At 38.4% G+C, this 13514-nt stretch overlaps 2 protein-coding genes across 2 annotated transcripts; one reads left to right on the plus strand and one right to left on the minus strand.

Annotated features, from left to right (window-relative positions):
• Positions 1–747: 747 nt before the first annotated feature.
• Positions 748–5309, minus strand: LOC102717442 (probable protein phosphatase 2C 58). The gene is made up of 12 exons (XM_006656249.3): positions 5049–5309; positions 4253–4384; positions 3408–3471; positions 3207–3315; positions 2957–3110; positions 2353–2478; positions 2141–2264; positions 1989–2065; positions 1702–1754; positions 1468–1522; positions 1166–1374; positions 748–1073 (listed from the first exon to the last, which is right to left on the minus strand). Exons 2-11 carry the CDS (start codon positions 4367–4369, stop codon positions 1204–1206), a joined length of 1050 nt encoding a protein of 349 aa, XP_006656312.1. The 5' UTR covers positions 4370–4384; positions 5049–5309; the 3' UTR covers positions 748–1073; positions 1166–1203.
• Positions 5310–8865: 3556 nt separating this feature from the next.
• LOC102717719 (hydrophobic protein LTI6A-like) lies at positions 8866–9576 on the plus strand. Its single transcript, XM_006656250.3, has 2 exons — positions 8866–8996; positions 9114–9576. Exons 1-2 carry the CDS (start codon positions 8901–8903, stop codon positions 9252–9254), a joined length of 237 nt encoding a protein of 78 aa, XP_006656313.1. The 5' UTR covers positions 8866–8900; the 3' UTR covers positions 9255–9576.
• The last annotated feature ends 3938 nt before the right edge of the window (positions 9577–13514 follow it).

A 13514-nucleotide genomic window follows, 5' to 3' on the forward strand; every position in this document is an offset into this window, starting at 1 on the left:
TCAAAATGAGATGAAAATATTAAGAACTTTGCGGCCACTGGCGAGATTGCAATTCAAACGTATAGTATAAATTTTAAAATTTCTCACGAGTTCTCTCGTGATACCGAATTTGCAAACCCCTGCAGGATGGGCAGCTTATGTTCTTTATGGACGATTGATATGATTGATATAATAATCATGGATCAAGGATAAGGATTGAAAGAACAGAAGAACGTGAAAAACACATGATTTTAATAGGATTGTATGCGTAAAACAAATAATTGTAGAACACAAAACAAATATATAAATAATCATTTGAATAGACCACACAAAAATAATAAAATCAGATAAGGAAGATATATTTAAAGGAAAATTTCCAAGAGATTAGAGCTCTTGCTAACTTTCCATCAAATTATCCATAGGAGTGTTCATTCCATAAAAATTCCACAGAAAATGGTAAGACTTTTTTTTTTGTTTCAACGGCCCTTATAAAAAATTTTCCTATGGGATTAAAGTCCTCCAAGTTCCCTTTTTTTTTTTACAAATCAAAGGGACCTTTTTGGAGGATGAATCAAATATTATATGCTATTAACCTAAAAAAAATAACATAAAATTTTATAGTAATAACTAAGCAATACTGATGTGATAAGTTTTTATCAAGAAAAAAATTAGTAAAATAACCATACGACAATTATGAAAAGCCATACGAGCAAGTAGTTTTGTCAAATGAGCACACCACCACTAGCGCATAGGACACTGTACACTCAATTAGGTAATTCATTTTCCATCCAAATGTACAGTTAGAAGACGTTTGATGGGTTAAACTTAAATCACAGCCTGAACTTACAAACTGGAGCTTCGAATGACAAACTGACTGGCTGCTAGCAGCAGAACAAGTTGGCCAGTATGAAGTGCCCCACGGGTGAAACATTGGGTCAACAATTTTAACACATACTGTATCTGATATGTACACTGAAAATTTCGTCAATTATGCCTGTACACTGTACAGCCAATTGAGACGTGATACACTGGCTGTTCTTTGGTGTACAGGTTTTATCGGGCTAGAACATCAGGAGCTACTGTCCGCGGTCACGCTGGCCACAAAAGTATAGGGTTAATAAGTGGGTAAAGGAAAAACGACAATGAATGGAAGAGATCGGCGTCTGCATCGCAGAAGGAAACTCACTGGATCTTACACTGCTCTGTGTCTCCTGCTGGTTGTGTTTATGTGTTGGCAGCCGATTGTTCTGCAGGACTGACATTCTTGTTCTGATTAACTGGCTTCTTGAACTGCACTAGGATCATTGTCATGTTGTCGCATCCTTCTCCACCTAAAGTTGATGGAGCCAGGCATCTATCTAACACTTTTTCGCATACTGCGGAAAGGGTGCTCTCCTGCATTTTGTTTTCAACTTTTCATCCCTCAAGTATCGCCAAAGACCAAAAATACATATAAACTTAGCGTTACACAAATAAACTGTTACTCACTGTGTTTATGTGTTCATGGATGAAATCAACCAGTTGTTGGCTAGACATGCAGTCCCTATTTATCATCAGAATATATGTTGGTTACTTATAACGGAAGCAACTCTGCAGCTAATAACTTGCACAAAGTAGCATTAGGCTGATAGCAATTATGGAACCAACTCTGCAGCTAATAACTTGCGCAAAGTAGCATAATAGGCTGATAGCAATTAGGGAACCCATCAATAGAGGACTTACCAGATGCCATCGCATGCTAAAACAAGAAAGTCATCATCGTCACAAAGCTCCACCTACAAAACAAATTAAGTTACATAAAATACCAGCAGGAAGGAAACAATAACAGGGCATAGCACCTAGAAAAATTTAAGGCCCTGTTTTGGGGAGCTTCTAGAAGTTGTAAAATCCATAAAATAAACTAGAAGCTAGAAAAACCTAGCTTTTCTAGATTCTAAGAAACTGGCTTCTCAGAATCTTAAGCTCCCCCTCACAGGGCCTAAATCAATGTTAGAAGTTGAAGTGCTTACAGTGTTGATGTCAGGGTTTGCGGTTAACATTTGCTTGTCAGGAGACAAAAACTTGTTCTGTTTAAATTCCATATCACCTACAGAAGTCTTTGCATGTATAAGGCATCATGTAAGATAGAAGGAATGAATAGAACAGCAAGTTCAGCACATACCAATTGCTCTTGCCAAGTTTATAGTTCCATTTACTCGTCCCATTTGGATGTAACCCCCTGCTTTTAGTATTCTTTCTCTCTCAGCTTCAAGCTCTGGTTTGTGGTCTCTTGATAAATTGTATGCCTACAGATAAAACAAAAAATGTGATCCTCTTGCATGCATCTTTATATATAAGTACACTACAAATCTCTGAGAAACAAGAATAACAGACCTGACCATTCCTTGAGATAACACAGCGGGAATCACCAGCATTTGCTACAAGAAGTTGGCTATTTCTTACTATGGCAACACAAGCTGTACTCCCACAGGTTGGCCCAGCAAAGTCAGAGTGTGGTCCCTGATATTACAAAAGTGTTGTAAGACTACCTGATGCACCTGATGCTAAATGTGAACATATAGAGAAATGCCAAAATGATAACATTATTACCCGCACCGCACAGCAGAAAAATGAGCCATAAGGCATTAATTCAGATATTAAAAATCTTTTATTTCATATGCTTGTCAAGAGTTCTGATTGTCGGTAACAGAAGCTCCAAGTCTGCATAACAGTTTAAAGTCGTTTTGTATGTAAACTCTCCTTCTCCAACTTTATACAATTAGCGAAGGTAGTATACTATATGCTATATGCCCAGTCATGACTGAAGACCGTTAAGTTTTACACATGCTTAAAAGACCATCTTGCAAGGGCTTTAGATGAAAAATCAGTCGCATAGACTCCCAGAAATAAATCCAAGAACCAGGCTAAATTATGCAGCAACCAATGTTACATGTTCTGTTATATTTGATTAGTCAGTTCATGGCAAGTGCACAAGTACCTCTTCAAAAGCCCAATCATCATTTTGATCATTTGAATCACTGCCTCTTGGAGACCAGATCAAGCCTTCTATCATGCCAGTAAACTGGTTTATCTTATCTCCAAGTGCCTGTAGTTCTCGCCAGCCTCTTTGACCACGCATCATCTCATCCATTCTGCAATGATGCAATCATCGTTCCTGTTATAAATATCATATTGTGCAAAAAATTGCCAATTGACCATGAATGAAAAGGCATTCGAGTTTCCTATACCTAAAGAAAGCTTTATGGGCTGCAGTGCCCAGATCACCTGCTGAATAGGCCTCACTTCTGAGAACTTCTCTGTGCAGATATTTTGCACAGAATTTGGCGACCACTCTTCCTGAGACAAGGTATTAGATCAATGTCCATTTTATCCAATGTTCAAAAGATCGTGTATAATGAAGAGCAATTGCTCTTTACAGGTAACAATACCTCCATGTCCATCGAAAACGCCAAAGAATGATGTGTCATTATCGAGATTTAGTAAAGCTGAGTGCTGGAACATTGCATGGAGAATTAAAGATTGCATTAAGAATTGAGCCAACACAATCATAGCTGAATCAAAAAGAACAAGTTTCAACTTATAAAAAGATGCAAACTAAACATATCAGGTAGAAATACTTTATCAATCTATTAAAGTCACCAAGTATTACCCATAGCTTATGCTTTAATGTAGTGATCAAGACCTATTGTGGATATGTCTAGATTACATTTCAGCAGCTAGTTTAAAATACCAGTATATGCAATTTTTCAGTATAATGTCAAAACTATAATATCAAACAAGATTTATGATGCCTTTAACATCCAATATCTGGAAAATAGATTGTCCTGGTAAAGTCAGCAAAGGCCACGTGTTTGTCATGGTTACCTTAACACCAGATCTAGCTAAAATGGAAGCCAGAGATCCTCAGTTAATTTATGATTTTGTTGATTAAAAATAAGTTCAGCAGATGCATGACAAGATATCACCCCTTTAGGCATGGGAAAAAGTTCAACAAACATAAAGACACCAACTCTCTCATGTTCACATGTTTGTACCTCTAACCATAGCAGCTATCATCACCAAATACATTCTCGGCTATATTTTTTTCCACAATGCGTATACCCCAGTCCTCAGCTAGCCTCAGTGACAACTTTATTATTGGAAAAGAAACTCTATCCATTGTACAAACACTGAATTTATATTTTTCCTAACTTTCTGGAGGTTTCCGGTGAGTAACGAATCTGGAAATACGAAAATAGTGAACAACATTAAGAAATAATGAATAGAAACTCACAGCATCCTCCATAGTTGCACGCCATCCTTGCATAGATGAGAGTCCAAATTTAAGTTTGTCATTTTCTCCATCTTCAGATAGCTTCTCAGTTTTGGGGGTACTAAGGTAAACTCCCATTTTTCACAAATGTACCTGACAACATAATATATCAGAAGGAAAAGAAGCCTAGTGCCCACAAACAAGCTTCTGGAGCACACATGAATGAAGCAGCATTCAACTACTTATCATATGACTGTACAGACAATCTAAACTTAGTTCCATAGTTCTTTCTGGAATGCCAATATGTTTATATCTCTGAAATTTCACTGAAATAAAAGCTTTCCACTCAAAAGCCCCTGAATACATGAAATCAAATAGTTTGGCGCCACCAGATAATAAAGAGCATTTCAGTGAAATTGCACTAAACAATAACTCTGCAAAGCACTAGTATAGATGTTTAAAACAAGCAAAGCATATCAAGGTGCAGCAAAAATCAGAGGAGCACGGTGTTTGGTCTGCTTTTTTGCCGACAACAAAAGGGAGATTCCAAGCATCAGGGCAAAAACAAAAACTATTTCGATACCACATGGATGCAGTATGATTCAGTGATGTAGTCAAGATTTAATCAAATCCACCCTATAGCAATCAACTACAGTGTGTCTCTTCCAGAGGCGGACCTCACGTACGTCACCGTGGGGTGCTAATTGAGGGCAACCGATCCAACTTCCAAGTCCGGATGGGTCTCCGATCTACGGCGGCGAATCGCGCGGCCGCGAGGAGGAGGAGGGGGAGGACGACGCAGGGGAACGAGCGATACCTTCAATTCGGTTCGTGCCGAGACGGACGCGGACGCGGGCGCCCCTCCAGACCTGCTGGCCGGCCGCGCGCGCGAGGGGGGGCACGCAGAGGAGGAGGCTAGGTCACGGGGCCCGGGGAGGAGAGGGGGAGGCCGTCCGCCCACGCCCGCGCGCTCTGGTGGGCCCACTCGCCGTCGACGGCCCCCCCGCGCGCCGGGGAAGACGAGCTGGGAGGATGGAGTAGACGACGACGACGACTAGCACTCGCAGTGAGCGAAGGAGAGGGATCGAAGGGACAGGGTTGGAGAGAGCAACTACCCAGGACGGCAGGACCCGGTCCTTTCTGCCATCTGAAGGACCCCTTGTTCAGTGATTGCCACGTGGCGAAGATACAGATCTCAAAGCAAATCACAAATCGTTGGGTGTGATTAATTATAATTTTACGAAAATTTGGCTGTCAACAATACTTGACATTAGTTTATGATTACAGAGGTATTTAACATACACACCATCCGTTTTATGATATAAGACTTTATAGTTTTGTTTAGACTCATATCAATAGTAATAAATATATATATATATATATCAATTGATGAATTTAGATAAAATTAAAAACCTTGTAATATAAAACAACTGCTGTTTGCTAAAATGAGAATGATATAACTTGTACCATCGTGCGAACGCACCAAGCCACCAAGAGGAAGACAGAGGATGAGTAGATAAGGACTGGGGCCACCGGGCCATCTAATCCCAGGATGAACACGTCTCTGATAAAGTGACACAAGTAACAAGTTTATTGCTTTGCTTTGCTTTATCGTCTGACGTCTCCCAGATAAACACTGTCAAAATAAACAAAACCATGCCTCCATGACCCACTCAATAGTACTAACAGTTCGGCAATCCATCATCAGGTCGTCCATGGAATAAATCTGAGAAAAAATCGCCCACGAAAATGATCTGCTTGATCTTTGCAGTTGTATGCGCCTTGACGGATGGAGAGGCAATTAATTGTGACGGAGCAAAAGAAAAGGTATCACTTTTGCTATTGTTTATACTTAAAAGTCAAAATTTAATTTTTTAATCTTAAAAATTTTAAAGTTGGTTAGTGTTTTTTTATTATTATATTTTAATCTTTTAGATCAATAGTAACACAGATAATGAGGGTGCCGATCTCCATCCGTTTCACCTAGGATCTGTCTTTTTTTTCTCCTTCTGTATTTTTATTTTTCAACTTTTACGCTTCCCAGAGCTTATAAACGGTACCCTTTGCGCAAAATTTTTCTATATAATTCTTAAGTACGTTTAAATATAAACCTTATAATTTCATGACAGTTAATTAATATATTTATACCATTAAATAATTATTTTAAATTAAAAATACACCAACTCTGACTTTAATATCTCAAACAGCGCAGGCTAGCACCATAGGAAAGGACTCGGTGCTGCGTACGGGCGTTCCCAACGACTTTTTCAAGCGCCGAATTGCGGTCAGGGTTTGCAATATTGACTAATTATAAATAATCGTTCGTATCACCTAGCACGATAACGATAAACTGCCATTAAGTTTAGCAAATATAGTGAGAATTCAATTTTTTTAATTGTTTTAAGATTCTTAAAAATCACGGTGATATATCATAATATTTGTGATATATATTACAATAATCACAACATATCGCATGGAACCATGATCATCAATATCATGGAGAGTGACGCGATTATCTTCCCAGATACAGTGGTTACCGTTCTTACCAAAACCGAGGGTTGGTTTGACTCCTAAAACCAATATAATTTTTATTTAAAAATTTTGAATTCAAAAGCACGTTGTGTTCACGTGATTATTATCGATAATAATGGTATCGCTGATGTGTGGTTACCCTGATCGCGGTGACGCGGTGCAGTTAATAAAGTGGGCGTTGCCTGTGGGTTGGCAACTCGTGCGAGTACGCGATGAACAACATGGGCCTGGCTCCGGTCTGTGCTGGCCGTGCATGATCAGCTATAGGCCCAAATTCTTCCATAGTCCATAGCTAGCTCCATCCCATATGGCCCATCTCTTTAGAGACATGCCCAAAAAATTACTAGCTGCATACACTCTTTAGCATTTTTTTTTTGCTTCTGCACCTTTTTACCTTTTCAAAATGTATAAAACACATTTTTAAACGAACAGTTAGATTTAATCTCTGCTACCATACCGTCTCTACCAGTCTAGGGTACCGTAAGCGTTCAATCTTTTTACTTCCAGTTGGTCGTATGTATACAGTACAACTATTACGATTTTGTCTCTTCCCAACGCATGTTCTTTTGCAGATGAAAAACGATAGATTCTTTAATTTTTTAGCTATTTAATGGAATAAATGATAAAATTAACTATTATAAAATTAAAAATCTACTTAAGAATGTAAGATGATAAACTTATCCATAGAGTTTTTTTATAAAAAATTTATCATTCAACTGTTTGAAAATAGTGCATTAGAAGTTGGGAAAAATAGTGAGAATAATCTATGCAAGAAAGCAGTTATACATGCCACCTCCCTCTGCCCACCAACAATTTTTTTTATTTTTAAACATTTTTAATAAATAATTTTATTAAGAAAAATATTTTACTGTATAAATCTTTTGGCCACCACCAACATTAGCGTTGCAAAATAACGCTGTCACACAAAATATTTGGCGTGGCAAGACAACGTTGCCACGCCGGTGTGGGTGGCGTGCCAAATACTCTGTGTGGCAGCATTGTCTTGTCGCGCCATCAATATTAGCGTGGCCAAAAGGTTACCTAAAAATATTTTTCTCTAATGTTTAGTAATAAAATTATGTATTAAAAATATTTTTTAAAAAATCGCTCACCAACACACATCACATTCAGAGATGACATGGCAGCGTGCGGGGAACAAAATTTTAAACCACCAACGCACGCTTGATATGCAAGCGCAAGCCAGAATCAATGAGGCTCAACTCAAGTATTCTTGGGTTATTCCAAGTTAGAATAGAATTCATTCATTCTGTGCGTCTGCAAGAAACAATAACGTAGCTGGAAGGTAAGTGAAGATGTAAAGAAACAGACAACGCCGATGAATTAATTAAGAACACCACTTCTCAGTAATCACCCTGCAAATTAAAAAAACGATGCGCGCTTCATCGAGCAGAGTTTAATTAGCAAAAGGCTGTCTGATTAATTATTTGTTTATTGTTAGCTTAGGAGAGAGAGAGAGATGGGGGAGGGGATCGCATCTCCTGAAGAAAAGCTCCGAATATTCTGAAGCGAAATTCGCATTAGCTGTGGGGGCAGCGATGGCTGGCAATCTGGCATGGCTCATGGTCCAGCAAGCCGATCGATCGAGTCAGCAGCGCCGCCAAGATCCGTCAGCCCTTTAGCCCGATAATCCGATAGACAACTCCTCTTAATTTTTCGAGTAAATTTCGCGTTTTTTAATTAAAAATTCGAGCTTGATTGAAACGGACTTTCAGTTTGAGACAAGGAGTTCAGGGAGAGATTGAAAAAAATATGATGTTTTTTCTTGTGAATTTCGTGTGAAATCATGGAGGATTCCGGGCTTTTTGAACCCGACCCGTTTGCGGGCGGGCGCGCCGCATGTATGCCGTGGACCGTGGTGGCGGCGGCGCGCGCGCGCGCTCGATCGAACGAGCCGTCGCCATCGGCATCTTCTTCCCCGTCGCCAACGCCCGATTCCATTCCATCCATGCAATACTATTCCTTCCCCTCCCCCTCCTCTCCCTCCTCTCCCCGAAGCCGCGGCCGCGCGCCTTCAGCTAGCTGGAGGAATAGCTCCGATATAGCCTCTCCACACGCCACTCCTCTCTATCGGCGGCGTTGAGCTAGCCAGCCAGCGGCGGCGTCGTCCTGGGCCAGGATGAGCTACTCCGGCGGCTGCTCGACCTGCCTCGAGGCCATCTTCTCCGTCGTGCTCCCGCCGCTCGGCGTCTTCTTCCGCTACGGCTTCTGCAGCGTAAGCACGCGCGCGTGGTGGTGCATACATGGATCGATACAATTCAGCTGCATGCTGCTGCTGCTCGATTCACCATTGATTAACAGTTAGCTCGTGGCCGTGCGTGCGTGCGTGCAGTCGGAGTTCGCCCTCTCGTCGGCTCTGACGGTCCTGTTCTACGTCCCCGGCGTCGTCTACTCCGTCTGGGTCATCGTCCTCAAGACGCCGCCGGAGCCACCGGGCATCGACGGGGAGCGGCCGTACTACATCCTCGCCTGACGACCGCAGCACTCAACGACCGGTGAATGAAATTCAGTTAGGTTGGTCGTTGAGCCTTCGCACAATTTAGTCTGTAAATTAGCTGTAACACTAGTGTTATATATACTCCTGCGTGCCAATTGGAAAAAAAACTAGTTACGGTTGGGGATGGATTTTAAGCTCTCAAAAATTCATTCATCTATTGCATATTATCTAAGCTATTACTTTTTAAACGGTATTGATGGATTAATGTACGACTCTATAAACATTTAGATTCAAATAGGATTTCTATGAGCTAGAATGGAAAAAAAAACAAATATCATCATGAAGATATACATGATAGTCAGCCTTTAATTTGATTTTTTCTATTACGACTTGTAAAATTATATTTGTGGAGTGATATATTGCATATTAATGTACCTATAAAATACCTTTTAATAAATAATAAGTATTTAGACGATAGGTAAGAGATGAGCGAGCTGTTTAGAATATTTTCCAGTTAGGGATTGTTCAGTTGGAGGGGAATTGGGCGGGATTGGGCCACAACCCTCGTGGATTTCTCCTCCACAGAATAAATCCTGACCCACAGAAAAAATCATAGTTTGGTTAAGCCTAGTCGAGGTTCTAGCCCAGCCTATCCTGTGAGATTTTTTTATTGTCTTGGCCGAGTAATTAATCCTCTCTATCAGTGGTGTGAAAAAAATCCCTCTTATGTGATAATGTGTAAAACCTTAATCTATTACTTTCTATAAATCTCTACCAAAACGAACAAATGTTTTTATGGAAGGGATTATGAAAAAGTTCGGGATTCAAACCCTACGGGATTAGATGACATGGGAGGGGTTCACCCAATCCCCGGGATAGATTTCTTTTAGGGATTAAATCCCAACTAACCGAATAAGGCCAGGCCTCAGTGGTTGGTTCAGGCAGCAGAGGTTTCCTGATTGTAGTATTTTACTGTTCTCTGTTGCTTCTTCTTGATTTTATTCCCTCTTTCTTCCGATAATTATGTATGAGTTTATGATTGTCTGGATGGTGACAATGCTGTATAAAATGTGAACTACTACTAGTAGGTTGTTGATTCTTGTTTGAGGCATAAATGGTGGGACGCTTGATTTAGTTTGTTAGTGCATGTAGCAACTGCTAATTTGCCGTGGATGGGTGTGAGTCATGTTGTTGGATGCAATGCTGCATGGATTCATTTAAGCTTAGAGATGAATCAGATGATTGATTAGTGGCGTTTTAGTGTGATGATAATGCAGCGATTACCTTCGGTATATAACTGTCAATAATTCCATATCCAATTAATCCTGAGCTGAAATTCCTTTTAAACTCCGATGAGAGAATGAGAGACATATGAACAGACATACCCAATATATATAGAGGAGCAATTTTATAGTGTTCGAGAAGGTACCATAAGATACTAAAATTTTAATGTAAAAGTGCTAAGAGGTATAAATTTTACATTAAAGTTTTGGTACATCTTAGTATCTACTAAATTACTGTAAAATTTTAGAGAGAATAATGCAAAATAATCTTATTATGAATTATTAAAAAAGATACTTATCACTTACATCTCTTACATCGTCTGTAAACAACACATTCTTGATAAGCCTCAAACGCTACAGCCTTCTTCTGCGTTGAATGTCTGAATAAACTGAATGTGCCACATGAATGGCTATTCCATATATATGCAGCATACAGTAACAGGAACTGACATTTCAGTTAAGCTTCGTTTTGTGCTAAGTTACATGTGGAGTAATGGCAGAGCAGCATAAGTGCAAGCGTGCGGAAACATTTCGATCAGTGTCCTAAACCGAGTGAGAAATCACTCTCCCTCTTGGATATGTCTGTTCAACAAAAGACCCTCTCGAGTCTGAATGTCTGATCGTACCAAGCAGATGAAAGTTCATTCAGAAATCACGCCACCCCGTTTTTTCTGATTATAAGGTTTTAATTTTTAACATTTGAAGTTGATTTTAGATTTTTTTTCAACAGAGTTTGTTTTATAGAATTGACTTTTAGATCAATAAAAATACGTATATAAAAGTTTATTTATAGATTATTTTTCGTTTATAAATATACCGTCAAACAATAATAACCATAATAACCATAGTCTGTTTCATTTTGCCAATGCTCAGACATTCGGTAGGAGTAACGTCCTCTGTTCAGAAAACTATTATTCTGACGGTAACATTCACTTTGTCAGTCCTCAGTACCATGGAGGCGCAAGGCCGGAGTTCTCTGAGTAGAGTAATTTTGGAGCACTTTTTATGGGAATTAAACTAATTAATATGAAAATCCTATAAGATTAATTGTTTCGAAGGAACTCTACCTCGTTCTTCCGGGTAGTACGAGTTCAGAAGTTCAGAGCTCTTGACCAAGTGATGAGTAGCACATTGTCGAGGACTTAACCGTATTCTTTTCCTACATAAAGATGAAAGATTATTTAATTTCATAGATATTTAATGCTACAAATTAATAAGATTAACTATTACATAGGTATAAATCAACTTTAGAATAAACTTCTATTAACAAATATTATATTAAAATACATACCGTTTACTCGAAAATGACGCAAAAGCCAAAAAAAGCTGGACGAAACAAAATAACCTTAAATGCAATCATATTTCTATCTCCCTCTCCCAAAACATCATTTATATGAATCAAAATTTGTACCATAATATAAATATTTTTTATTGATTCTCACGATTTCAATCATTCTAATAATTATAGAGCTAATCAGATATTTCAAAAGAGAAATCTAATAAATTCAAAATAAAAAAACCAATGAAGTGACTACACAAGAAATTTTAATATCCTTAATCTGCTAAACAAACTAAAAAAGTTTATATTTTGAATGGAGGTATAGAACGAGTAAACATATACTCTTCTCATTTTATATTATAAGATATTTTGATCATATTTAAATTTATCTATAGATCAATAAAAATATGTTTTATATATCCATAATTCCATATAAATCTGGGATGAAATGTAACATATTATAATATCAGAGGTAATTAATAATTAGGGCCTGTTCGGATCCTCCTAGCTTTTTTTAAGTCCATATCACATCGAACGTTTGAAAAAGTATTAAATATAGACTATTAATAAAATCCATCTCATACTCTGGACTATTTCGCGAGACGAATCTATTGAGCCTAATTAGTCCATGATTAGCGAATGTGATACTACAGTAAACATTTGCTAATCGTGGATTAATTAGGCTTAAAAAATTTATCTAATGAAATAGCCTTTTATTTATACAATTAGTTTTATTATCATTCTATATTTAATACTTATAATTAACGTCCAAACATCCGATGTAAGAAGGGAAAAAAAAGTCATCGGATACAAATAACCATTTGCACATCCGAGTGCTACTACCAAGGTCTGGCCATTAAATAGCGGAATGCAACAAATACTCTGCAAATGTTCGAACAGGTCCATCACAATCAACAGTTTTCTTTATAATTCCACAGCTTCCATGTTGTGCATAACATAAGCAGAGCTATATATATCCTGAAAGTCAAAGCTGGCACTTGCAGCAGCAGCTAACATGCTTTCGTATTATATTATGTCCTACTTGACACTGCTTCATATCCCAGATCTATACTTAGATTTAGAGTCTCTAAGTTAAATCAAAGTGATTTAAAATTTTATATTTTATTAAAATACAAATAAGATGATTCATCCGTATACTAATATTATCGATGTATCGTGATCTAGATTTTATGTACCAAACAGCCTTAGTACTCCACTAGTAACATGCATGATTAACAAAATTCACAATCTGACACTGCAGCGCTACATCAACCACAGGCACACTTGATCGTTTGGCTCGTGAAAAAACAAACTACAGGTTTGCTAATAAAAAATAATTTATAAATATAACTTTTATATAAATATTCCTAATGATAAAAAACAAAGGTGAAAATAAACTATTAAAAAAAGTAAAATCAACTTTAAATTAAAAATTAAAAACTTAAAGTTTGTCTTGTATTCCCTAAACAGAAGAGGAATGACGAAGCTTAACAAAACGAGCATCACGCATGTGTTCGGTATTAAAGACCAGAAAAAAAAAACAACTCTTGTACTGCAAAGCAAACCTTATCTGCGGCGAGACCCCGTCAGGAGGCCGTTCGATCCATCCACGCGGCGATCCAACGGCCACGGAGACGCTCACCGACCTCCGATATTTTTTCTCTCTCTCTCCTCCTCCCCCTTATCACCTTCCCCCACTCGCCCCCTCCCTCCAAACTCCAAAGTCCAAGGTTC

This window comes from Oryza brachyantha, chromosome 6, assembly GCF_000231095.2.
Source record: "Oryza brachyantha chromosome 6, ObraRS2, whole genome shotgun sequence".
In the NCBI taxonomy this organism is placed as follows: Eukaryota; Viridiplantae; Streptophyta; class Magnoliopsida; order Poales; family Poaceae; genus Oryza; species Oryza brachyantha.

Excerpts from the sequence above, each read along its gene's own strand:
- LOC102717442 (XM_006656249.3), bottom strand. The coding sequence starts at position 4,369 with ATGGGAGTTTACCTTAGTACCCCCAAAACTGAGAAGCTATCTGAAGAT. Across the intron at positions 2,066-2,140 it reads AAACTTGGCAAGAGCAATTG|GTGATATGGAATTTAAACAG; the intron begins GTATGTGCTGAA and ends AGACTTCTGTAG. Across the intron at positions 1,755-1,988 it reads CAAACCCTGACATCAACACT|GTGGAGCTTTGTGACGATGA; the intron begins GTAAGCACTTCA and ends TTTGTTTTGTAG.
- LOC102717719 (XM_006656250.3), top strand. The coding sequence starts at position 8,901 with ATGAGCTACTCCGGCGGCTGCTCGACCTGCCTCGAGGCCATCTTCTCC. Across the intron at positions 8,997-9,113 it reads TCCGCTACGGCTTCTGCAGC|TCGGAGTTCGCCCTCTCGTC; the intron begins GTAAGCACGCGC and ends GCGTGCGTGCAG.